General features: G+C 39.0%; 1 protein-coding gene across 2 annotated transcripts; it reads right to left on the bottom strand.

The window, feature by feature from the left end:
- Nucleotides 1-479: 479 nt before the first annotated feature.
- LOC148773126 (RNA-binding motif protein, X chromosome-like) lies at nucleotides 480-24,204 on the bottom strand. 2 transcript variants are annotated; one of them, XM_088834448.1, is made up of 8 exons: nucleotides 24,099-24,204; nucleotides 23,527-23,633; nucleotides 21,389-21,557; nucleotides 5,331-5,483; nucleotides 3,368-3,479; nucleotides 2,074-2,199; nucleotides 1,908-1,996; nucleotides 480-1,154 (listed from the first exon to the last, which is right to left on the bottom strand). In XM_088834448.1, exons 1-8 carry the CDS (start codon nucleotides 24,202-24,204, stop codon nucleotides 850-852), a joined length of 1,167 nt encoding a protein of 388 aa, XP_088690574.1. In that variant the 3' UTR covers nucleotides 480-849. The 2 variants fall into 2 exon arrangements, with proteins under 2 accessions (XP_088690574.1, XP_088690573.1); XM_088834447.1 differs by having other exon boundaries at nucleotides 5,337-5,483.
- Nucleotides 24,205-27,021: the final 2,817 nt, after the last annotated feature.

The raw sequence follows: 27,021 nt of genomic DNA, 5'->3' as shown, positions 1-27,021 counted from the left end.
AGATAAGCCTATACTTTGGGGTTATACCAAGTACTCCAAAATGAAGTGAAAATCAGTATTACTTAAAGCATTGCATTTCCAACAAATCTAGAACTGCTTCCTTTCTTGAAGATACATACTCAGAATACTTAACTAGTTCAATCCCAACTTAGGTGCAGATTGTTTTCTTTTTAATCGTGGTTGGCACTTTTATCATTTGCCACTTGAATGACTAAGAAAATTGATACTTAACTTCAGACTTCTTAAACATTTATTCACACATCTAAATTTTCTTCTGATTTATACTATTGTTTTAAAAAGTTAGACAAAAATTTTAGTAAAGATGCAAACATTTCCTTCAGGTTTTTAGAACCTTGCCAAACCTTCTATACACTGCTTTCAAAAATAACATGTAATATTGTTAACCTAAATATAAAGCAGGTAAGGCTTGCAATGGAGAAATACCATACTGCTTAATTCTGAATGCATTCATGTGCAAAGACTACAAAGGGAAACTTTAAGCAAACAGCACAATTCACCTTCTAAACAAGAAACAAGTGTTTTTATGCTCGTTTAACCCACCAGTAAAATAAACAATAACACTTTACAAAACATACTCAGAAAATTTAGACATTAAATTTAAAAATTTTAACTTCTATCTTTCAACCAGCAGTAACAAGTATGAAATTACTTTGAATAACTCTATTTTTCAACTTATCTGAATAATTCTATTTTTCAATTTATCTGAAAATTCATGGAGGTGAAAGTTTACAGCTCTTCCCTCCAAAACCAACGGTTTTCTTCAGCAATACTCAAGTACCAGTTAAAACAGAAACTCACAAAAAATTTTCCCATGCCAAGAAAACATTTTTAGTACCTGTTTCTGCCTACTCTTTCAGATCGGCTCCCCCCATGACCTCCCCTGGAAGCCTCACAACCTGAGCTACTGTATGACTCACGAGGAGGAGGGTACACCCTATCCTTGGAGGATGGAAACCCTGGTTCTTGTCTTCCGCCACGGTCACGACCACTTAAGTAGGTATCACTTCGGCTGCTTGAGTAACTTTTCCGACTTCCTCCATATCTGTCTCTTGTACTGCTATAATCATCATAGCGACTGCTTCTGCCATAACTCAGAGGTGGACCTCTTCTTGATGGAGCACCACGGGAGTCCCCTGTGAAATCAGTAATTGATAAAATTATAAAACTTTTCCCGTTACTTCTATAACATGACTGTAAAGTACTAAATCTTTGAAAGGATAGCCTTTATCTGCCTCTGTGGTGAAGATATGAATTAGCAGCAGTGGTGAAGGGGCTTTCACATTTATTTAAAACAGCAGTACTTTTTAGTTCCAGTAGTTGAGAAGGCAATGGCAACCCACTCCAGTACTCTTGCTTGGAAAACCCCATGGGTGGCGGAGCCTGGTAGGCTGCAGTCCATGGGGTCGCTAAGAGTCGGACACATCTGAGCGACTTCACTTTCATGCACTGGAGAAGGAAATGGCAACCCACTCCAGTGTTCTTGCCTGGAGAATCCCAGGGACCGGGAAGACTGGTGGGCTGCTGTCTATGGAGTTGCACAGAGTCGGACACGACTGAAGTGACTTAGCAGGAGTTTAAATGTTAATTTTTTGGAAAAGACTAAAATTTTGAACTTCATAATGTTCCTATGCTTCATACTCTCAACAGCACTGTTGCTTTTAAAAATGTTACAATAATTTTTGTGATTAAAAAATGTGAGCTGCCAAATTATCCTTCATATCATTTGAAATGACAGATCAAAAATAATTCAAAGACCTTCAAACCAATCAATTAGGTAGAAATTACATTTTATTTTCTGAGAAAATAGAAGTAAACTTGAGTAAATGATGTAGATCTAGCATGTCAAATCTAATTTTGTCATTTGTAAGCTGTAACTGTACTCTTACCATAACTCTTGTATGAATCCCTGTAGGAGCCTCCACTTCGATGTTCAGAATAATCTCTATCACGGTTTCCACCGTAGCCATCACGATCACTACATTTAAGAGAATTAATGTTATAATTAACCATTTCCATAAGTTATTTGATTAAAAACAGAATTGTTTATAGTACCTATGTCCTCTAGAGGAATAATCATCTGGAGAACTTGAATGGCCATAATCACAGTATGCATAGTCTCTAGACGGTGGAGCATAATCCTCGGTGTCTCGCGAACTTGAATAATCTCTGCCTGAGAAACTTCAAACAAACAAACAAAATTAAATGATAAGAATTCAGAAAGAAAGTTTTAAATGTGCAAAGGACTTCAATATACTTTTCCTCAAGGAAGATATATAATTATGAACAAGAATATAAAACACTGCTTAACATAATTGTATTTTAGGGAAATACAGTTTCTCAATCCGAATGAAATATCTACTCTGCACCTAGCAGACAGGCTATATATATAGAGAGATATTTTTTAATATAAAATATAAAACATCAAGTGTTTGTGAACATGCAGAGAAACTGAAATCCTGTGTGTGCATGGTAGAAATATAAAGCTGTGTCAGACTCTTAGAGACCTTGTGGACTGTAGCCCACCAGGCCCCTCTATTGATGGGACTTTCCAAGCAAGAATTTGCAGTAAGTTGCTGTTTTCTCATCCAGGCAATCTTCCCCACTTCGGGACTGAACCTGAGTCTCTTGCAATGGCAGCAGTGCAGTTATGGAGATGAACGGTTCCTTAAAATACTGAAGTTACTGTACGACCCAGGAATTCCAATTCAGAGTTTACACCAAGAATTGAAAACAGGCACTCCAATGTTTGTACACATTAACTGCAAAGATGGATAAACAAACCATGTTAACTATACATACAATGGTGTTAACCCCCACTCAAAACCTGAAGTACTGACTCATGCTTCAGCAAGGATTATCTTTGAAAACACTCACACTAATGGAAAAGCCACATATTAAAGGTCACATATTGTTAGGGCTTCCCCGGTGGCTCAGTTGGTAAAGAATCCGAGTGCAATGCGGACGACCAGGGTTCAATCCCTCAGGAAGATCCTCTGCAGAAGGGAATGGCTACCCACTACAGTATTCTGGCCTGGAGAATTCCATGGATAGCGGAGCCTGGCAGGCTACAGTGAACGTATGATATATTCAGGATTAGGTAAATTTACAGACACATGATATAGGTGGGTGTTTACTAGGGATACAGGAGGATAAAAATGGGAGCAACTGCTTATGGATTTTGTTTTGGGGTGATTAACTATTTTGGAACTGAACAGAGAGAGTGGTTGTAGAATTCTGAGTATTTTAAATGCTACTGAATTGTTCACTTTTAAAATTTTGTTAGATAAATTTTACCTCAACAAAATGAACTATGACTTAAAAATGCATGTATTTTATTTTTCTTTACCTCTCTTTAGTAGCACAACCATTATCTCTTGGTGACACACAGTTATCTCTCCGAGAAGACATTGGCTCTCTATGAGGACCTCCTCTGTAATTTTCTCTCCGCAATACTGGACCTTTAATTTTAAAATGCTTACATAAGTATCTCAGAATTGAGAGTAATAGTTCAAAGAAAAAAAAAATCAAAAGACTGGTATCTTTCCTCTCTCCAAAACAATTAAAAAAAACTACTTATAAAATCCCATTAATGCACATTTAGTTTGCTTTATACATGTAATTCCTGAACACTTTATTTTCTGACATCATCTGCTCCCTGTACATTTTGCATAATCCTTAAATTACAACTAATAGAATCTCTCAAAACTTGAGTAAAATCTAATTAATTTTTGGAAACTATTATCACATATTCAATCACAAAGTAGCTGATTCTCTCCTAACGGTGATAAATTTAACATAAACCGCAACCTGAATTACTGACCTTTCTAAACAATAGTGCTTTTGAGTTCAACTACTTATTAGTAATAAAGGGCGCACTTGAAAAATGCTGCCTCTTCCAAAACAGGAAACTAATTCCCATAAATAATGTTCACTTCTTGTGCTAATTCTTACTAATTCCTGGTGGTCAGACTTCTCTTGTTTTGTTTGCTTACTGGGCTAATAGTCTAGTGAAACTTTAGTTTTCTCAACTTCTTTACTATTTTGAAATCAATACCATATTACACTTGGCTTCAATAATAGTCTATACATAAAATGACAATTTGATAGTGATTCAAAGTTTTTAACTGTACCAGGAGTCAAACAACAAAGTAAAAATATGTCAAGAATCGAAACTAAAGTTAATATGGCAAATTTCAGTTAATGTTTATAATTACATGAACCAGGTAGACAATATAACAGAGCTAAACGATTCTACATTCCAAAATGCTGACTCATAGGATATTAGTTTTCATAAAAATACTTGACCTTGAAACTACATGAAAACTCCTACTAAGCAGCAAATGTTAGCAACTTAAAAAAAAAAAAATTCTGAGGAATTCTCTAGCAAGCTTCAGTTCAGTTCAGTCGCTCAGTCGTGTCCGACTCTCCGCGACCCCATGAATCACAGCACGCCAGGCCTCCCTGTCCATCTCCAACTCCTAGAGTTCACTCAGACTCATGTCCATCAAGTTGGTGATGCCATCCAGCCATCTCATCCTCTGTTGTCCCCATCTCCTCCCACTCCCAATCCCTCCCAGCATCAGATTCTTTTCCAGTGAGTCAACTCGTCGCATGAGGTGGCCAAAGTATTGCAGTTTCAGCTTTAGTATCAGTCCTTCCAATGAACACCCAGGATTGATCTCCTCCAGAATGGACTGCTTGGATCTCCTTGCAGTCCAAGGGACTCTCAAGAGTCTTCTCCAGCACCACACTTCAAAAGCATCAATTCTTCGGCAATCGGCTTTCTTCACAGTCCAACTCTCACATCCATACATGACCATGGGAAAAACCATAGCCCTGACTAGACGGACCCTGGTTGGCAAAGTAATGTCTCTGCTTTTTAATATGCTATCTAGGCTGGTCATAACTTTCCTTCCAAGGAGTAAGCGTCTTTTAATTTCCTGGCTGCAATCAGAATCTGCAGTGATTTTGGAGCCCCCCAAAATAAAGTCTGACACTGTTTCCACTGTTTCCCCATCTATTTCCCATGAAGTGATGGGACCAGATGCCATGATCTTCGTTTTCTGAATGTTGAGCTTCAAGCCAACCTTTTCACTCTCCTCTTTCACTTTTAGATTTAAAGGAAATGTCTTCCCCACTTCTATGTTAATCACCTACTACACATCTAAAATTAGATGCTAAAGAATTATTTTCCAGCTGTGAATCAACAAATAAACTAGTGATCAGTAAACATGTGCATCTTAAAGTTAAGCATTCATTTTAAAATTGCTCACTTTTACTAAGAAACAACAGTCCCTATATTATATAGCGTTTACCTTGTCCTTTCATTCCACTACTGGTTCGCCCTTGAGCAGAAGGAGCAGATCTTTTAGGAGAAGGACCTTCACATCTTGAGGATGGTCCTCTTTTAGGTGGATAAGTTTCTCTTGAAGAGCTCATATTGCGACTATATCCATTATCACCTGTATTTCAGTGAAATCTTTTAAGTAGAATAAACATTAAGTTTCGCTTACTGTTTATAGATATTTACTAAAGAACTACCATTGTCTTCAGCATTCGTATTTGCCTAAACCAATAAAACTAATTCCTCAAATGATACATCAGTTAGTACAATTCAGTTTGAAAAATTTACGAAATGAGTCAAGAACCACTGCTGTGATAGTAGTCTGAAGAGAATAAAGGAGGTGGAGAAAAACCAGGATAAAATAAATTTTTAAACACACTTGGAGGAAAATGATAATAATTCATACTATTCTGGTATCAAAAAAGCTTTTTAAAAAAGTAACACAATAGGGTGGCGGTCCTAAGACAGCGAAGGAACAGAAGAGGGAGACCACTTCCTCCACAAATTCATCAAAAGAGCATTTGAACGCTGAGTAAATTCCACAAAACAACTTATGAATGCCAGCAGAGGACATCAGGCACCCAGAAAATCAGCCCATTGTCTTCGAAAGGATATACAAAAGAGGTAAGGATGGAGATCTGTCCCAGAAAGGGAGTCTAAAAAAAGAAAGAAGGTTCCAAACACCAGGAAACATTCTCACTGGCGAGTCTGTGGCAAGCCTTGGAAACTCAGAGGGCAACATAACTGGGAGGAAAAATAAATAAATAATTAAAACCCACAGATTACATGCCCAATGGTAACTCCCAGTGAAGAAGCAGCACAGACGTCCATATCCGCCACTAGCAAGTGGGGGCTTGGCAGGGAGATGCGGGCTGCATTGCTTAGAGTAAGGACCGGACCTGAAGGCCCCGAGGGCAATCTGAGGGAGCTAACTTGAGATAGCAAAGCAGACTGTGGGATAGATATCCTGCAAAAAGGCAAAAAGCCCAAACCTAAGACACCACCAGACCTGCTCACAGAACAAAGGACTGAGCAACTTAGCCAGCTGCGGATGGCCAATCCCCCACCAAGACAGGCAGGAGAGGGCAAGCAGAGCTGTTTAAGGGGGCAATCAAGGCCCCACAGAGGCATCATCTACCAAACTGCAAGCAGGCTTCGATGATAACCAAGTTTTCTTGGGATTCTGGACGGTTGACAACAGCCTGAGAGGGTACGCCAGTTGTATACCCAGAAAACCGAGAAGCAGGGCCCGGGGAGGTGATAAGTCGCAGCGACTGTGCTAGCCAAACACCTGCCCACCTGAGCTGCTCGGACTGGGGAAGGGCCCAAAACGCAGGCCCAACCAAGTCTGCGCCTTTGAGGAGTACTACCTGAACCTGAGCGGCTTTGACCTGGGAAGTGCATGCTACCCAGGGCCTGCCTCAGACAGTTCCTGGCAGAGCAACCTAGAGCTTGAGCAGTATAGAGAGGGAAAGTACACACGCTGTGAGCGGGGGCAAACCCAGTGTGGCCGAGACTGCGAGCACTCCCCACAAATGCCAGTGATATCTGTTTGCAGACTTCCTCCTTCCCCACAGCACGACTGAACGTGAGCCTAAAAAAGTGTCCACCACCGCCCCCTTGTGTCAGGGCAGAAGCTAGACACTGAAGAGACCAGCAAACAGAAGAAGCTAAAACAGAGGGAACGGCTTTGGAAGTGACAGATGGAGAAGTCTTGAGGCTACTGCAAGAAAAAGACTGAAAACCAGAGGTAGGAGGCTTAAGTCCAAATCCTGAGAACAGCAGAGAACTCCTGACCCCATGGAACATTAAGCGATAAGAGCTCATCAAACACCTCTATACCTAAACTGAAACCAAGCACTACCCAAGGTTCAACAAGTTCCAGAGCAAGCACACAAAGTTCCAGAGCACAGCACACAAATTCTCCAGCCACACAGGAACATAGCCCTTAGCCTCAATATAGAGGCTGCCCAAAGTCACTCCAAACGCACTGACATCTCATAACTCATTACTGGACACTTCATTGCACTCCGGAGAGAAGATATTAAGCCCCACCCACCAGAACACCGGAACAAGCTTCCCTAACCAGAAAACCTTGACAAGCCACACCGTGCAATCCCACCCACAGAGAGGAAACTTCATAATAAAGAGAACTCCACAAACAGACAGAAGACGGAAAGGCCACCCCACCCACAGCAATATAAGCAAGATGAAGCGTCAGAGAAATACCCAGAAAGTAAAGGAACAGGATAAATGCCCACCAACCCAAACAAAAGAGAAAGAGACAGGAATCTACCTGATAAAGAATTCTAAATGATAGTGAAAGTGATCCAAAATCTTGAAAACAAAATGGAGTTACAGATAATTAGCCTGGAGACAAGGATCGAGAAGATGCAAGAAAGGTTTAACAAGAACCTAGAAGAAATAAATAAGAGTCAATATATCATGAATAACACAATAAATCAGACCAAAACACTATGGAGGGTATCAACAGTAGAATAACGGAGGCAGAAGATAGGATAAGTGAGCTAGAAGACAGAATGGCAGAAATAAATGAAACAGAGAGGAAAAAAAGTAAAACGAATTATAACAAACGAGGACAATCTCAGAGACCTCTGGGACAATGTCAAATGCACCAAGATTCGAATCATAGGAGTACCAGAAGAAGAAGACAAAAAGACAGACCTGAGAAAATACTTGAGATAATAGTTGAAAACTCCCCTAAAATGGGGAAGGAAATAATCACCCAAGTCCAAGAAACCCAAAGAGTCCCAAACAGGATAAACCCAAGGTGAAACACCCCAAGACACATATTAATCAAATTAACAAAGATCAAACACAAAGAACAAATATTAAAAGCAGCAAGGGAAAAACAACAAATAACACACAAGGGGATTCCCATAAGGATAACAGCTGATCTTTCAAGAGAAACTCTTCAGGCCAGGACGGAATGGCAGGGCATACTGAATGTGTTGAAAGAAAATAACTTACAGCCCGGATTACCGTACCCAGCAGGGATCTCATTCAAATATGAAGGAGAAATCAAAAGCCTTACAGACAAGCAAAAGCTGAGAGAATTCATCACCATCAAACCAGCTCTCCAACAAATGCTAAAGGACCTTCTCTAGACAGAACACAGAAAGAGTGTACAAACTCGAACCCAAAACAATAAAGTAAATGGCAACGGGATCATAGGTATCAATAATTCCCCTAAATGTCAATGGGTTGAATGCCCCAACCAAAAGACAAAGACTGGCTGAATGGATACAAAAACAAGACCCCTATATATGTTGTCTACAAGAGACCCACCTCGAAACGAGGGACACATACAGACGGAAAGTGAAGGGCTGGAAAAAGATACTCCTCGCAGAGACCAAAACAAAGCAGGAGTAGCAATACTCATATCAGATAAAATACACTTTAAAACAAAGGCTGTGAAAAGAGGAAAAGAAGGACACTATATAATTATCAAAGGATCAATCCAAGAAGACATAACAGTTATAAATATATATGCACCCAACATAGGAGCACCGCAATGTGTAAGATAATGCTAGCAATTGAGAGGGGAAATTAACAATAAAACAATAAGAGTCGGAAACTTTAATACCCCACTCATACCTATGGATAGATCAACTAAACAGAAAATTAACAAGGGAACACAAACGTTAAATGATACATCAGACCAGTTAGACCTAATTGATACCTATAGGATATTTAACCCCCAAACAATCAATTTCACCTTTTCCTCAAGTGCACACGGAACCTTCTCCAGGATAGATCATATCCTGGGTCATAAATCTAGCCTGGGTAAATTCAAAATAATTGAAATCATTCCAACCATCTTTTCTGACCACCATGCAGTAACATTAGCTCTCAGTTACAGGAGAAAATCTATTAAAAATTCCAACACATGGAGGCTGAAGAACACGCTGCTGAGTAATCAAAAAATCGCAGAAGAAATCAAAATATGCACAGAAACGAATGAAAATGAAAACATGACAACCCAAAACCTCTCGGACACTGTAAAGGCAGTGCTAAAGGGAAGCTTCATAGCAATACTGGCATACCTCAAGAAACAAGAAAAAAGTCAGCTAAATAACGTAACTCTACACCTAGAGTAATGAGACAAGGAAGAAATTAACAACCTCAGGGTGAGTAGAAGGAAAGAAATCTTAAAACTCAGGGCAGAATAAATGCAAAAGAGACCAAAGCAAAAATCAACAAAGTCAAAAGCTGTTTTTTTTTTTTTTTGAGAGGGTAAATAAAGTTGACAGACCATTAGCCAGACTCATCAAGAAACAAAGGGAGAAAATCCAAATCAATAAAGTTAGAAATGAAAATGGAGAGATCACAACAGAGAACCCAGGAATACAAAGGACCATACGAGACTACTATCAGCAATTACAGGCCAATAAATGGACAACTTGGAAGAAATGGACACATTCTTAGAAAAGTACAACTTTCCAAAACTGAACCAGGAAGAAATAGAAAATCTTTAACAGACCCATCACAAGCCCAGAAATGGAAACTGTAATCAGAAATCTTCCAGCAAACAAAAGCCCAGGACCAGACGGCTTCACAGATGAATTCTACCAAAATTTTAGAGAAGAGCTAAGGAAGGTTATGACCAACCTGGATAGTGTATTAAAAAGCAGAGACATTACTTTGCCAATAAAGGTACGCCTAGTCAAGGCTATGGTTTTTCCCGTGGTCATGTATGGATGTGAGAGTTGGACTGTGAAGAAAGCTGAGCACCAAAGAATTGATGCTTTTGAACTGTGGTGCTGGAGAAGACTCTTGAGAGTCCCTTGGACTGCAAGGAGAGCCAACCAGTCCGTTCTAAAGGAGATCAATCCTGGGTGTTCATTGGAAAGACTGATGCTAAAGCTGAAACTCCAATACTCTGGCCACCTCATGCGAGACTTGACTCACTGGAAAAGAGTCTGATGCTGGGAGGGATTGGGGGTGGGAGGAGATGGGGACGACAGAGAATGAGATGGCTGGATGGCATCACCGACTCGGTGGACATGAGTTTGAGTGAACTCTGGGAGTTGGTGAAGGACAGGGAGGCCTGGCGTGCTGTGATTCATGGGGTCGCAAAGAGTCGGACACGACTGAGTGACTGAACTGAACTGAACGCCTCTCCTACTCAAATTCTTCCAGAAAACTGCAGACGAATGTAAACTTCCAAACTCCTTCTATGAGGCCACCATCACCATAACAGCAAAACCTGAAAAAGATACCTCAAAAAAAGAAAACTACAGGTCAATATCACTGATGAACATAGATATAAAAATCCTTAACAAAATTCTAACAATCAGAATCCAACAACACATTAAAAAGATCATACATCATGACCAAGTCGGCTTTATCCCAGGGATGCAAGTATTCTTCAGTATCCGCAAATCAATCAATGTAATACACCACAGGAACAAACTGAAAAATAAAAACTGTATGATTATCTCAATAGATGCAGAGAAAACCTTTGACAAAATTCAACATCCATTTATCATACAAACCCTCCAGAAGGTGGGAATAGAAGGAACATTCCTCCACATAATAAAAGCTATATATGACAAACCCACAGCAAACATTATCCTCAATGGTGAACACTTGAAAGCATCTCCCCTAAAGTCAGGAACAAGACAAGGGTGGCCACTCTTACCATTACTATTCAACATAGTTTTGGAAGTTTTGGCCACAGCAATCAGAGCAGAAAAAGACATCAAAGCATTCCAGATTGGAAAAGAATTAAAACTCTCACTATTTGCAGATGACATGATCCTCTACACAAAAAACCCTAAAGACTCTACCAGAAAACTACTAGAGCTAATCAATGAATATAGTAAAGTTTCAGGATATAAAATCAACACACGGAAATCCCTTGCATTCCTATACACTAATAATGAGAAAATAGAAAAAGAAATTAAGAAAACAATTCCATTCACCGTTCCAACGAAAAGCATAAAATCCTTAGGAATATACCTACCAAAAAAACCAAAAGGCCTATATATACAAAACTATAAGACACTGGTGAAAGAAATCAAACAGGATACTAATAGATGGAGAAAATACCATGTTGGTGGATTGGAAGAATCAATACTGTGAAAATGACTATACTGCCCAAAGTTATCTATAGAGTCAGTGCAATCCCTATCAAGCTACCAATGTTATTTTTCACAGAACTAGAACAAATAATTTTACAATTTGTATGGAAGTACAAAAACATCGAAGAGCCAAAGCAATCTTGAGAAAGAAGAAAGGGGGGAATCAATCCAACGGACTTTAGGCTGTACTACAAAGCCACAGTCATCAAGACAGTATGGTACTGGCATAAAGACAGAAATATAGAGCCATGGAACAAAATAGAGAGCCCAGAGATAAATCCACACACCGATGGACACCTCATCTTTGACAAAGGAGGCAAAGATATTCAATGGAGAAAAGACAATCTCTGTAACAAGTGGTCCTGGGAAAACTGGTCATCCCCTTGTAAAAGAATGAAACTAGAACACTCCCTAACATCATATACAAAAATAAACTCAAAGTGGGTTAAAGACCTAAGGGGAAGACCAGAAACTATAAACTCCTAGAGGAGAACGTAGGCAAAACACTCTCTGACATAAATCACAGCAGGATCCTCCATGAACCACCTCACAGAATATTGGAAATAAAAGTAAAAATAAACTAAGAGGACCTAATTAAAATTAAAACCTTCTGCACAGCAAAGGAAACGATGAGCAAGGTGAAAATACAGCTTTCAGAATGCGAGAAAATAATAGCAAATGAAGCAACTGACAAATAATTAATCTCCAAAATATACAAGCAACACCTGTAGCTCAAATCCAGAAAAAATAAACGACCCAATCAAAAAATGGGCCAAAGAACTAAACAGACATTTCTCCAAAGAAGACAAACAGAAGGCTAACAAACAGATGAAAAGATGCTCAATGTCACTTCTAATCAGAGAACTGCAAATCAAAACCACAATGAGGTGCCATTTCACCCCGGTCAGAATGGCTGCTATCCAAAATTCTACAAGCAAAAAAGCTGGAGAGGATGTGGAGAAAAGGGAACCCTCCTGCACTGTTGATGGGAATGCAAACTAGTGCAGCCACTATGGAGAAAAGTGGGGGAGATTCCTTAAAAATCTGGAAATAGACCTGCCATACGACCCACCAATCTGACTCCTGGGCATACACACCGAGGAAACAAGAATTGGAAGAAACAAATGTACTCCAATGTTCAATGCAGCACTGTTTTTAACAGCCAGGACATGGAGGCAACCTAGATGTCCATCTGCAGACAAATGGATAATAACGCTGTGGTACATATACACAATGCCGTATTACTCAGCAATTAAAAGAATACACTTTAACCAGTTCTAATAAGGTGGATTAAACTGGAGCCTATTATACAGAGTGAACTGAGCCAGAAATAAAAACACCAACAAGGTATACTAACACAAATATATGGAATTGAGAAAGATGGAAACAATAACATGGTATGCGACACAAAAGAGACACAGGCGTATAGAACAGTCTTATGGACTCTGTGGGAGAGGGTGAGGGAGGGATGTTTTGGGAGAATGGCAATGAAACATGTATATCATCATATGTGAAATGCATCGCCAGTCCAGCTTCGATCCATGATACAGGATGCTCGGGGCTGATGCACTGGGATGACTCTGAGGAATGATATGGGGAGGGAGGTGGGAGGGGAGTTCAAGATGGGAAACACATGTACAACCGGTGGATTCATGTCAGTGTATGGCAAAACCAATATAGTATTGGAAAGTAATTAGCCTCTTAATTAAAACTGTTTATAAAAGATAAAAAAAGGATACATTTGAATCAATTCTAATGAGGTGGATGAAAATGGAGCTATTATACAGAGTGAAGTAAGCCAGAAAGAAAAAAAAAAAAACAATGCAGTATACGAACACAAATATATAGAATTTAGAAACATGGTAACGATAACCCTGGATGCGAGACAGCAAAAGAAACACAGATATATAGAACAGTCTTTTGGACTCTGTGGGTGAGGGAGAGGGTGCGATGATTTGGGAGAATGGCATTAAAACATGTATATAATCATATGGGAAATGAGTCACCAGTCCAGGTTCAATGCATTTTACAGGATGATCGGGGCTGCTGCTCTGAGATCACCCAGATGAATGATGTGGGGAGGGAGGTGGAAGCAGGGTTCATGATAGGGAACACATGTACACCCAGGGAAGATTCATGGCAATGTAAGGCAAAACCAATACAATATTGTAAAGCAATTCAGGTAAAGCAATTAGCGTGCAATTAAAATTAAATACATACATACATACATACATATATAAAGAATACATTTGAATCAGTTCTAATGAGGTGGATGAAACTGAAGCCTATTATACAGAGTGAAGTAAGCCAGAAAGATTAACACCAATACAGTATACAACACATATATTGGAATTCAAAATGATGGTAATGAGAACCCTGTATTCGAGACAGCAAAAGAGAAACAGAGATGTAGAACAGTCTTATGAAGTCTGTGGGAGAAGCCAAGGGTTGCATGATTTGGAGAATGGCATTGAGACATGTATGTTATGATATGGGAAAAGAATCACCAGTCCAAGTTCGATCCATGACACAGGATGCTCGGGGCTGGTGCACTGGGATGACCCTGAGGAATGATATGAGGAGGGAGGTGTGAGGGGATTTCAAGATGGGGACACATGTACAACCGGGTGGATTCGTGGCAGTGTATGGAAAAACCAATATAGAGTATTGGAAACTAATTAGCCTCTAATTGAATTTTTTTATGAACGATAAAACATGAATACATTTGAATCAGTTTTAAAAAGGTGGATGAAACCTAAGCCTACTATACAGAGTGAAGTAAGCTAGAAAGAAAAACCAACACAGTATGCTAACACATTTATATGGAATTTAGAAAGATGGTAACAATATCGCTTTATGTGAGACAGCAATAGAGACATAGATATAGAGAACAGTCTTATGGACTCAGAGGGAGAGACAAGCAAGGCATGATTTAGGAGAATGGCACTGAAACAAGTATGCCGACATACGTGAAATGAATCATGTCAGGTTTGATGCATGATACAGGATGCTCGGGGCTGGTGCACTGGGATGACTCAGAGGGATGATATGTGGAGGGAGGTCGGAGGAGGGTTCAAGATGGGGAACACATGTACACCCAGGGCCGATTCATGTCAATGTATGGGAAAACGAATTCAATATTGTAAAGTATCAGCTTATAATTTAAATTTTAAAAAAGAATATATTTGAATCATTTCTAATGAGGCGGATGAAACTGGAGTCTATTATACAGATTAAAGTAAGCCTGAAATGAAAACACCAATACAATATACTAACACACACATATGGAAATTAGTAAGATGGGAACGATTACCCTGTATGTGAGACAGAAAAAGAGACACAGATATATACAACAGTCTATGGACTCTATGGGAGAGGGCGAGGGTGGGATACTTAAGAGAATGGCACTGAAACATGTATATTATCACATGGGAAATGAATCGTCAGTAGAGGTTCGATGCATCACACAGGATGCTCGGGACTGGTGCACTGGGTTGACCCAGATGGATGATATGGGGAGGGAAGTTCGGCGGGGGGTGGGGGGTTCAAGATGTGGAACACCTGTGCACTCGGGGCAGAATCATGTCAATGTACAGCAACACCAATAAAATATTGTGAAGTAATTCGCCTCCAATAAAAATATTTTTTTAGAAAAAGTATACATTTGCATCAGTGGAGAAGGAAAGGGTAGCCCACTCCAGTATTCTTGCCTGGAGAATCCCATGGACGGAGAAGCCTGGTAGGCTACAGTCCACAGGTCGTAAAAGCGTTGGACACGACTGAGTGACTGAACGGAACGGACGGAATGAGGTGGTTGAAACTGGAGCTTATTATACAGTGAGCAGTAAGCCAGAAAGAAAAACACCAATACGGTATACTAACACATTTATACGGAATTTAGAAAGATGGTAATGATGACCCTGTACGCGAGTCAGCAAGAGTCACAGATATATAGAACAGTCTTATGGAATCTGTGGGAGAAGTCACGGGTGGGATGATTTGGGAGAATGGCACAGAAACATGTATATTATCATATGTGAAACGAATTGCCAGTCCAGGTTCAATGAATGATACAAGATGCTCGGGACTGGTGCACTGGGAAAACCCAGAGGAATGATACTGCGAAGAGGGAGGGGGTTCAAGATGGGGAACACATGTACACTGGGGCATATTCATGTCAATGTATGGCAAAAACACTACAATATTGTAAAATAAATAGCCTCCAGTTAAAATTTAGAAAATGACTACACTGAATCAGTTCTAATGAGGTGGTTGAAACTGGAGCCAATTATAGTGTGAAGTAACCCAGAAAGAAAAACACCAATATAGTTTACTAATCATATATATGGAATTGAGAAAGATGGTAACGATACCCTATATGTAAGACAACAAAAGAGACTCAGATATATACAACAGTCTTATGGACTCTGAGGAAGAGGGCAAGGGAGGGATGATTTGGGAGAATGGCATTGAAACATGTATATTATCACAGGTGAAATGAATCTCCTCCACTCAGGTTTGATGCATGATACAGATTCCTCAGGGCTGGTGCACTGGGATGATTCAAAGGGATATTATCAGGAGGGAGATGGGTTCAAGATGGGAATTACAGGTACACCCAGGGCAGATTCATGGCAAAGTATGGCAAAACCAATATAATATTGTAAAGTAATCAGCCTCCAATTAAAATTTTTTGAAAAGATTAAAAAAAAAGAATACATTTAAATCACTTCTACTGAGGTGGATGAAACTTCAGCATATTTTACACAGTGAATTAAGCCAGAAAGAAATACACCAAAACAGTACACTAACACATATCTATGGAATTTAGAAAGATGGTAACCATAACCCTGTATGCGAGACAGTAAAAGAGACACAGATGTATAGAAGAGTCTTATGGACTCTGAAGGAAGGGCAAATTTGGGATGATTTGGGAGAATGGCATTGAAACATGTACATTATCATATGTGAAATAAATCCCCAGCCCAGGTTTGATGAATGAAACAGGATGCCCGGGGCTATTGCACTGCGATGACCCCAAGGGATGATATGGGGAGGGAGGTCGGAGGGGGGTTCAAGATGGGGAACACATGTACATCCGGGGCGGATTCATGTCAATGTAAGACAAATACAACACAATATTGTAGACTAATTAGCCTCCAATTAAAATTTTTCAGAAAAGATAAAAAAAAGTAACACATTTGAATCAGTTCTAATGAGGTGGACGAAACTGGAACCTATTATACATAGTGACGTAAGCCAGAAAGAAATACACCGATACAGTGTATTAAAGCATATATATGGAATTTAGAAAGATAGTAACAATAACCCTGTCTGTGTGACATCAAAAGAGATACAGATATCTGTTACTGTTACTATACAACAGTCTTAAGGACTCTGTGGGAGAGGGAAATGGTGGGGTGATTTGGAAGAATGGCATAGAAACATGTATATTATCATATGTGAAACGAACTGCCAGTCCAGGTTCGAAACATCTTATAGGAAACTCGGGGTTGGTGCTCTGGAATGACCCAGAGGAATGATATGAGGAGGGAGGCGGGAGGGGGATTCAAGATGGGGAATGCATGTTCAGCCAGGGCAGATTCATGTCAAAGTATGGCAAAACAAATACAATATTTTAATTAGCTTCTAAGTAAAGTTTGTTTTTTCTTTTTAAGATTAAAAAAAAGAGAATACATTTGAATCAGTCTAAATGAGGTGGATGAAACTGGGGCCTATTATACAGAGGGAAGTAACCCAGAAAGAAAAACACCAATACAGTATACTAACGCATATCTATGGAATTTAGAAAGATGGTAAAAACAGCCCTGTATGCGTGACATCAAAAGAGACACAGATATATACAACAATCTTATGGACTCGGTGGGTGAGGGAGAGGGTGGGATGATTTCACAGAATGGTATTGAAACATGTATATTATCATATGAGAAACGAATAGCTAGTCCAGGTTCGATGCATGATACAGGATGCTTGGGGCTGGTCCTCTGGGATGACCCAGAGGAATGACATGTGGATGGAAGTGGGAGAGGGGTTTAAGATGGGATACACAAGTACACCCAGGGAAGATTCATGGCAATGTAAGGCAAAACCAATACAATATTTTAAATAATTAGCCTCCAATTAAAATTAAATATAAATATGTATATATATAAATATATATAACATTGAATCAGTTCTAATGAGGTGGATGAAACTGGAGCCTGTTATACAGAGTGAAGTAAGCCAGAAGGAAAAACACCAACACAGTTTACTAACACATTTATATGGAATTTAAAAAAGATAGTAACAATATCCCTTTATGCGAGATAGCAAAAGAAACACATATATAGAACAGTCTTATGGACTCTGTGGGAGAGGGCGAAGTTGGGATGATATGGATGGATGGCACTGAAACATGTATATTATCATATGTGAAATGAATTTCCAGTCCAGGTTCGATGCATGAAACAGGATTCTCTGGGCTGGGGCACAGGGATGACCCAGAGGGATGATATAAGGATGGAGGAGGGAGGGTGTGTTCAAGATCGGGAAGACATGTATGTCTGGAGCAGATTCATATCAATGAAAGGCAAAACCAATACAATATTGTAAATTAGCCTCCAATTAAATTGTTTTAAAAAATAAAAAAAAAGAAGCAATTTGTAACTGTTCTAAAGACGTTGATGAATATGGAGCATATTATACAGAGTGAAGTAAGCCAGAATGTAAAACACCAATACAGTATACTAACACATATATATGAAATTTAGAAAGATTTTAATGAAACTCTTGTATGCGAGACAGCAAAAGAGACACAGATATATAGAACAATCTTATGGACTCTGTAGGAAACGGCAAGGGGGGATGATGTAGGAGAATGGCATTGAAACATGTATATTAATATATGTGAAAATGAATCGGCCATCCAGGTTCAATGCATGGTACAGGATGCTCGGGACAGGTGCTCTGGGATAACCCAGAGGGATGATATGGGGACAGAGGTGGAAGGGGTTTCAAGATGGGGAACTTATGTACACCCGGGACAGATGCATGTCAACATATGGCAAAACATATACAATATTCAAAAGTCATTAGCCTCCAGTTAAAACAATATATATATAAGAATACATTTGAATCAGTTCTAATGAGGTGGATGAAACTGGAGCCTATTCCACAGAGTGAAGTAAGCCAGAAAGAAAAACACCAATACAGTATACTAGTCCATATATATGGAATTTAGAAAGATAGTAACAATAATCCTGTATGTGAGACAGCAAAAGAGACACAGATATACAGAACAGTTTTATGGACTCTGAGGGAGAGGGAGAGGGTGGGATGACTTGGGAGAATGGCATTAAAACATGTGTATTATCATATGTGATATGAATCTCCAGTCCAGGTTCGATGCATGATACGGGATGCTCGGAGCTTATGCACTGGGATGACCCAGAGGAATGATATAGGTTGGAGATGGGAGAGGGGTTCAAGTTGGGAAAGACATGAACACCCAGGGCAGATGCATGTCAATGTATAGCAAAACCAATACAATATAGTAAAATAATTAGCCTCCAAATAAAATTTTTTAAAAATATTAAAAAAGGGAAAAAAATTACAATTGAATCAGTTCTATGAGGCGGATGAAACTGGAGCCTATTATACAGAGTGAAGTAAGCCAGAAAGAAAAACTCCAGTACAGTATACCAACACACATATATGGAATGTAGAAAGATGGTAACAATAACCCTGTATACGAGACAGCAAAAGAGACACAGATATATACACCAGTTACGGACCCCGTGGGTGAGGGTGGGATACTTGGGAGAACGGCACTGAAACATGTATATCATCGTAGGTGAAACTAATCGGCAGTCTAGGTTCCATGCATGATACAGGATATTCGGGGCTGGTGCACTGGGATGCTCCAGAGGAATGATATGCGTAGGGAAGTGGGACGGGGGTTCAAGATGGGGAACACATGTACACCCGGGTAGTTTCATGTCAATGTATGGCAAAACCAAAACAATAGTGTAATTGGCCTCCAATTAAAATTAACATAATAAAAAAAGAATGCATCTGAATCAGTTCTAATCGGTGGATGAAACTGGAGCCTATTATACAGAGTGAAGTAAGCCAGAAAGAAAAACACCAATACAGGATACTAACACATACATAGGGAATTTAGAAAGACAATAACGATAACCCTGTGTGTGAGACAGCAATAGAGACACAGGGCTGGTTGGGATGAATTGGGAGATTGGCACTGAAACATGTATATTATCAAATGTAAAATGAATTGCCAGTCTAGGTTCGATGCAAGATACAGGAAGCTCGGGGTTGGTGCTCTGGGATGACCCAGAGGAATGATATGGGGAGGGATGTGGGAGGGGCATTCAAGATTGGGAACACAAGGGTGGATTCATGCCAAGTATGGGACAACCAATACAATAATGTAAATTAAAAAAAAAACATGTCCCAAAGCTATTTGTACCTCATAGAGAAAGAGAGAATATTTTACATGAAATATACATTGACTTGAATCTATCCAAATATTAAGTCCCAATGTTGCACAAGTGAAACTAATCCATTCTTTTAAATAAACTATACTTCAAATAAATAAAATGTAACAATAATTAAGTCAAAACAATAAAAATATGCACCTAAAAATACAAACAACACCTTTTATAGGAAAATATGCAACTTTTCAAACAACCATGGATACATATATAATTCGATAAAAAACAAAAAATCCTGCTTATAATTGAATTCACACAGATCAATTCTGTTTTGTTCAAGCATAACCTTTAGTGTTAATTTTGAGTAAAAGGCTATGTTCTGTTCAAGTTTAAAAGACGTTAAAAATACATGGTATGCAATGAAAAATTATCTTTTTATCTAACTAGAAAAATGTTGACAGATATATTCCAATTACACTTGGCAGAGTATAAGCTAGTAAACTTTTCCCCTCATCTCTTGAGAAAACAACAGGGCTGTGTGATCTTATAATGAACACACGCTGTAATTGAACTTAAGATTTTCTAAAAATGGCACATCTGGTTGTCAAAACCAGAAGTGAAATTTTTTAAAGATTTGCTACTGTTAGTAGAAGAGACAAAGTTCGTTAAATATATGGAAGTTTATGAATGGAAAGTGACTCCCTTCTTCTGTCTTACCAAGTAAAAACTTCTTTGAAAATCTCATATTACCATTTTCAATAACTCACTGTTCTCTAACACACACAAACATGTAAATATATATGTTTTGTATGTAAATATACATACAAAACAGATGCTTTTACATCTGCATCAAAGACAACTTTTCCAAAATGCAAATTATACTACAACAGAACCCAGGAACAAAAGCACCATATCAAAATGACAGTGGATATTTGCATAGATTTGTCTGCACATTTATGCTCAAGACAAACACTATAAGGTCAGTCCAAAAATATGGAATTTTCACCCCTGAACTGTGGTTATCTGTTATGTAATCTTGAAAATTATCCAGTACTTTTTACAATACAGTAGGACTACTCTGAAAGTATATCAACGTAGTTTTAATTCTTTAAATAAAGTTATTTGCTGTAAGCTGGAAAATTCTAATGTATGATCAACAGAAATGAATTCTGTAGAAAAACTCTTAAAGAGGCATCAATAACAATGGTTAAAAAAAACTTAACGAAATTTAAGTGATGTCCCTGTAAGACGATAAACATTTTTTGCACATACGTAATTTTAAAACTACGACAATTCTTTACAACTTAGAAATAATTTTGATTATCAAGAATGGTAATTTCTCACCTAATATATTCTTATCGATTATTCTGCTCATTACCAATGCAATAAAAATTAAGGTTTACTAGATGTTCAAACTTAACAGGTTTTCAGTGCTATGGCATCCTTATATTTTAATACATTACCAAAGTGTCCTCCTTGAGACACACGCCCTCTTGCTCCTCCTCCTTTTTCACATCTTAGATTTTTCGGATGGCCCCTTTTTCTTGCAGGAGGTTGAGATCTCAGTTTACCACCACTTTCAAATGATGGCTTATTGGCTTGTTCTACTTTAATTGTTTTTCCATCCAAAAACTAAAAGATTAAGTACAGCATCACTAATGTTACATAAAATTTAACTTATTGTTGTAATGAGTTAAATCAGTATTTTTTCCCCAAAAGCAAACATTTTTTTCCTGAAATGACTGTGTCCTTCCACATGATGAACATGACTTAATTGGCAATTGCCTTTCGTAAGTCATCCACCACAAAGCATATGCATTTACTATCAGAATTTCCTGAAAGGTTCTCTGGTATTAAAAGATGTGTATCTCTCCATTACCATGAAAAAGCACACATTTTTATTTTCTGTAACGTGCTTCATTTTAGTAATTTTTCCATTTAAAATTTGTTTCCCAAGGGTATGTAAAAGCATGCATATTACTTACAGTATTTACTCAAAATTATTGTTCCTATCATAATTACATTTTAGCATTTGTTCTATTAGACACAAACATAAAGAAAATTTCTCAATATAAGTGCTGCTCTGTATTTACTCTAGTTCTATTAATTTTCTTCCTTTTTCTTTTTTAAAACTAGGGTCCTTATTTGGTCTTTAACATTTCTTGCCTTACACAACTGTTTTATTTTGTGTTCCCAAATAGTTACCGTAATGCTACTTCATATTTTTCAGAAATGCTTAAACTTAATTGATCTTCCAATATCTGCCTTAATCTTTTACAGAGACCAAAGGGAGTTTTGAAAACCCAGCAGGAATCATACTATATAGACTCTTGTTATTTCATATTATTTTTGGAAAATAATTTTAAATCCTAAATTCCTACCAGGACTTCTGGCTGAAATGGGCTCTAGCTCAATATAATCAGCCTCAAAAGCCATTTTTTCCCATCTTAGGTCTTATTTTCTATTTTTTGGTTCAAAATATTTTCCACAAATTCATGCACTGCCTCCTTCCCAACGCAGGATTTAGCTTACATTCCTAGATATACCTAAAAATAGTATCCAAAACCCAATAAGCTCTACCAAAATTACTACTTCATTTTCCTTAACATTTCTGCATGTGAAATTAATGTTTCCTCTCGTACATCTTTTCCCTTCACCCTAGAATACCAGTGCTCAAGAAAATAAATACTTTGTCTCATCCATAACCATTAGTCAGCTACTAAATACAATCAATGCCTTACAATATAACACCTATTGAATAAAGAATAATTCAAGTGTAATTTCAGATTACATGTTCCTGTGGCTAGACAACTAGAACAAATTAAAAAACAGCAATTAGTTACCATCAAGTAGTCTCAAGGAAACTTTACCTCTGTGACCCAAAGCTGGGTCAAACTTAACTTTTAGGTATTACCATATCTGAAAAATGAAAGTACAAGGGTCAGCTTGTGCCACATGCCTGAAATATACTAGAACCATAACTATAGATAATAGGGAATTAATGTAGTCACACTAAGGGAATGTAGAAGTTTTAGAGATAATTTAACAATTAACAGGATATCATGAGTACAAATGCCCGTGACCCACAATACAAAATGGGGGAAATAGACTTTTTTATTTAATATAACAATCCACAGAGGGGGAAATCCTGGAGCAAACACAGTGCTCTGTAACTAGCTAAAGAAGTGGGATGCTTATGGCTGATTCATGCTGATAGACTGCAAGAAACCAACACAATATTGTAAAGCAATTCTCCAATGTTTAAAAACAGTTCTGCCTCTAAGGGACAAATTTTTATTCGTAACACGGAAACAGTGAAGACTGACTTAAATAGAAAATGCCAAGACTTAAAATACAGAATGGAATACCGGTAGAGTGCTGAAGGTTAAAACCTATTTGTGTTTACACTTGAATGCTAATAGAAGACAGATTTAATCTATTTTGTTACTGCTGGGTATTAACTTCAATCTCTTCCCAACCAGAGGATCCAGTGTTTATGTGACAAAAAGGAGAGTGAAGCCTTACAGAGCATTATACTATTGTAACAATAAAGAAATCTATAAAGAGTACTAGATGAAGAACATTCATTATTAAGACTTACCTTTCCATTCATTCCTTTGGCAGCATCCTTTGCATCTGCCGGGCTCTCAAAAGTAATGAAAGCAAAGCCTCTCGACTTGTTTGTGTTCCGATCCCTTATCAAGAGAACTGTAATAGACATAAATCTTTTTAATTTAAAATGTCACATAAAACTGAACTTTATTGTTTTCAAAATAATCACTCCTTTGACGCTTTCTCATAAGACCCCTTTAACATACTTGAATGTTATCAATAGAGTACAAACTTTTGAAAGTTACTTAAAAGCAACAAAAATCTATATATTATTTTATATATGATATAAAAACACCACACAATTTGATTTTTATGTATAACTTCTAGTATTTTAAAAACTAACAGTAAATAATCTCAATAATTCTACAATTACCATATCTTATTCTATTTCATGTCCCAGGACCATTAGTACATTTTAAAAGCACTCTTTTCTTCCATTTTCAGTAAGAGGAGACCCTTTCACTGACTGCCAAGTGCTTAATCAATTAAAAAAAAAAATCTCAAACTACTCAAAGTATACATATGCTTTAACGACTTAATGTATATTGATTCTACAGTTACCTTCCATAATGTGACCGTATTTCCCAAAATCAGCTTCAAGAGACTTCTCCGTTGTTTCAGCACTGAGGCCTCCTATGAAGAGTTTTCCAGGCCTATCTGCTTCCATCGTTTTACTGTTAGGTGGCAAAAAACATGCCAAAAAACTAATCATGAGCCAAAATGTTCAAGTGTCATTAAAAAAAAAAAAAACACTTAACTTTAAAAAATGTTTACTAAAAAGACAAGGAAACTTGTAACGCAAAAAGGAAAACAAGCGCTGAACTAACGAATGACGTTTTTTACAGATGACAAAAGCCTGGAAGTTTAAATTACATTAGACGGCTGCTGTAAATCTCTTTTGAGCTGCACTATTTAAAGGTTTCATTCATTAAAACCTAAATACTGTATCTAAGTATTATAACATGTGCATAAAATATACTAAACAGATTTTCAAATTTCCTCCATTTTCTCACGTTTATATTGATTACCCTACAAGTAATCTTTAAAATACACTTACATTCAAAAACTTCTGCAATACTAAGTCATAAAAGCCACAAAAGAATAAAATACTTTCTTGAGGGAAATTTAACCTGTGGGCTTTTGTGGTAGAGTAAGAATCATGGCGCCAAACTGAATAATGTTAACTTTTACGAACATTAAAATTTGACCGTTTTTGTTAAAATAATCAACCGTTCGACATTTGAAAACTTTAAAGTCATGTAAGTAAAATGGTTAGGTATATTGGTTAAGTTTTCCAACTACTGTCACTATCTCGGAGAAAAACTGTTTAAAGAAGTGCACGTGAAAGCAAACGGAGCCTCGGCTGTTACATCGCGATGCACAATTTGCACACCCAAGGCAAGGGAGAAAACCTAAGTTATACAGCAAAGCAATATCCCACGACTAGCAGCCGGAAGCCGAGAGAGAAAAGCTGGATTACGCACCAAAGCAACAGGCCCCACAACTAGCAGCCCCAAGCCAAGGGAGAAAAGCCGGTTTGCACACTGAAGCAACAGTCTAGCGCACTAGCCGCCCCAAGCCAACGTGGGTGGGGGGGTGCGGGGGCGGACCGAATTACACACCAGTGCAACATTCAGCCCGGAGAAGGAAATGGCAACCCACTCCATTGTTCTTGCCTGGAGAATCTCAGGGATGGCAGAGTCTGGTGGGCTGCCGTCTATGGGTCGTTCAGAGTCGGACACGACTGAAGCGACTTAGCAGCAGCAGCAGCAGCAGCCCCAAGCGGAGGGAGAAAAGTCGCGTTACCCACAAAGCCGCATTCCGCACAACGACCAGCCCCAAGCCAATGTAAAAAAGCCGAATTACACACCAGAGCAACCTTCTGCACGATTAGCAGACCCCAGCGAGGAGAAAAAACACGTATTACACACCGAAGAGGCAATTCGCCCAACAGGCCCAAGGCAACCGAAAAAAAGCCGCATTATTCACCAAAGCAACATTCTGCAACACTAGCGGCCCCAAGTGGAGAGAAAAAAAGCCGCACCAAGGCAATATTTCGCCAGCAACCAAAGCAAACTTCCACATGACTGCTGCTGCTGCTGCTAAGTCACTTCAGTCGTGTCCGACTCTGTGTGACCCCACAGACGGAAGCCCACCAGGCTCTCCCGTCCCTGGGATTCTCCAGGCAAGAACACTGGAGGGGGTTGCCATTTCCTTCTCCAATGTGTGAAAGTGAAAAGTGAAGTCGCTCAGTCGTGTCCGACCCTTAGCGACCCCACGGATTGCAGCCTACCAGGCTCCTCCATCCATGGGATTTTCTAGGCAAGGGTACTGGAGTGGCTTGCCATTGCCTTCTAGCGAGTTCATTTCTACTTTTCACTTTCACACATTGGAGAAGGAAATGGCAACCCACTCCAGTGTTCTTGCCTGGAGAATCCCAGGGACGGGGGACTTCCCTGGTGGGCTTCCGTCTGTGGGGTCACACAGAGTCGGACACGACCGAAGTGACTTAGCAGCAGCAGCAGCAGTCCCAAACCAACGGAAAAAAGCCGCATCACACACCAAAGAAACACTATGCGAGTAAAAACAAGAGCCGCATTACACACCAAAGGAACACTACGCGAGAAAAAACAAGAACACACCAAAGTAACACTAGGCGAGAAACGAAAGTAATATTCCACGCGCTTAGCAGCCCGAAACCAACGGAAAAAAGCCGAACTGCAAACCAAAGCAACATTGCACGAGAAACCAAAGCAACATTCCACGTGACTAGTAGCCCCAGTCCAACGGAAAAAAAACGAATTACACACCAAAAGCAGCCAAGATTCCGCACTAGTAGCCATAAGCGGATGGAGAAAAGCCCAGCGTTATATACCAAATTAAAGAAAGCAAAAGCAGCTTTCTCAGTCCCAGGGAAGGAGTATATGCCCAGTATATCTTCCCACGGCCAACATCCAGACGTTTCAAACCCCCTTCTTTGCCCACCCCCACCCTCCCGTCCATCCCCCAGCCCTCCATTCAGACAAAAGGACTCTCCACCTTCACTGGCTTTCCATGGCTACCTCAGGCACTGATTCTCCAAGGAATAAAAATTAAAGATACTTTTCAAGAATTAAACTGATAAGACTTTTCAGGAGAAGGTACAAACACACACACACACACACATTTCACTCAGTTATTAGTTCTTACAGGAAAAGGCCTGACAGGAAAAAATCAGTCTGAGTTACTATTTTTCTCCAGTAAACACGGACGCTATAACTATAAACATGTTCTCGTAGGGTCTAAATCTGTTTTCCAATCTTAAAATGTGCAACTCCGTACCTTTTTTCGCCTCGTTCTTGCGAACACGCAACACCAACCTTCCTCAGCTGACCGCTAGCTAAACTACCGTTGAAGGCGGCCGTGCCTCTTCCGTCAAGAGCATAAGGAACCGGATGTATGGCGCCAGGAGACGAGCGTAAGAAACCCGGATGTATAGCGAGCT

Source organism: Moschus berezovskii, chromosome Y (assembly GCF_049115385.1).
Source record: "Moschus berezovskii isolate FMDL1 chromosome Y, NW_MosBer_1.0, whole genome shotgun sequence".
In the NCBI taxonomy this organism is placed as follows: Eukaryota; Metazoa; Chordata; class Mammalia; order Artiodactyla; family Moschidae; genus Moschus; species Moschus berezovskii.
The sequence above is the reverse complement of the archived record's forward strand: the minus strand, read 5'-3'. Positions and strand labels throughout refer to the sequence as shown.

What these genes read in the sequence shown, in the direction of transcription:
- LOC148773126 (XM_088834448.1), bottom strand. Translation starts at nt 24,204, where the DNA reads ATGGAAGCAGATAGGCCTGGAAAACTCTTCATAGGAGGCCTCAGTGCT. An exon ending in ATACGGTCACATTATGGAAG is followed by an intron (nt 23,634 to 24,098) that starts GTAACTGTAGAA and finishes TGTCTATTACAG; the next exon opens with TTCTCTTGATAAGGGATCGG. An exon ending in GGATTCATACAAGAGTTATG is followed by an intron (nt 1,155 to 1,907) that starts GTAAGAGTACAG and finishes CTGATTTCACAG; the next exon opens with GGGACTCCCGTGGTGCTCCA.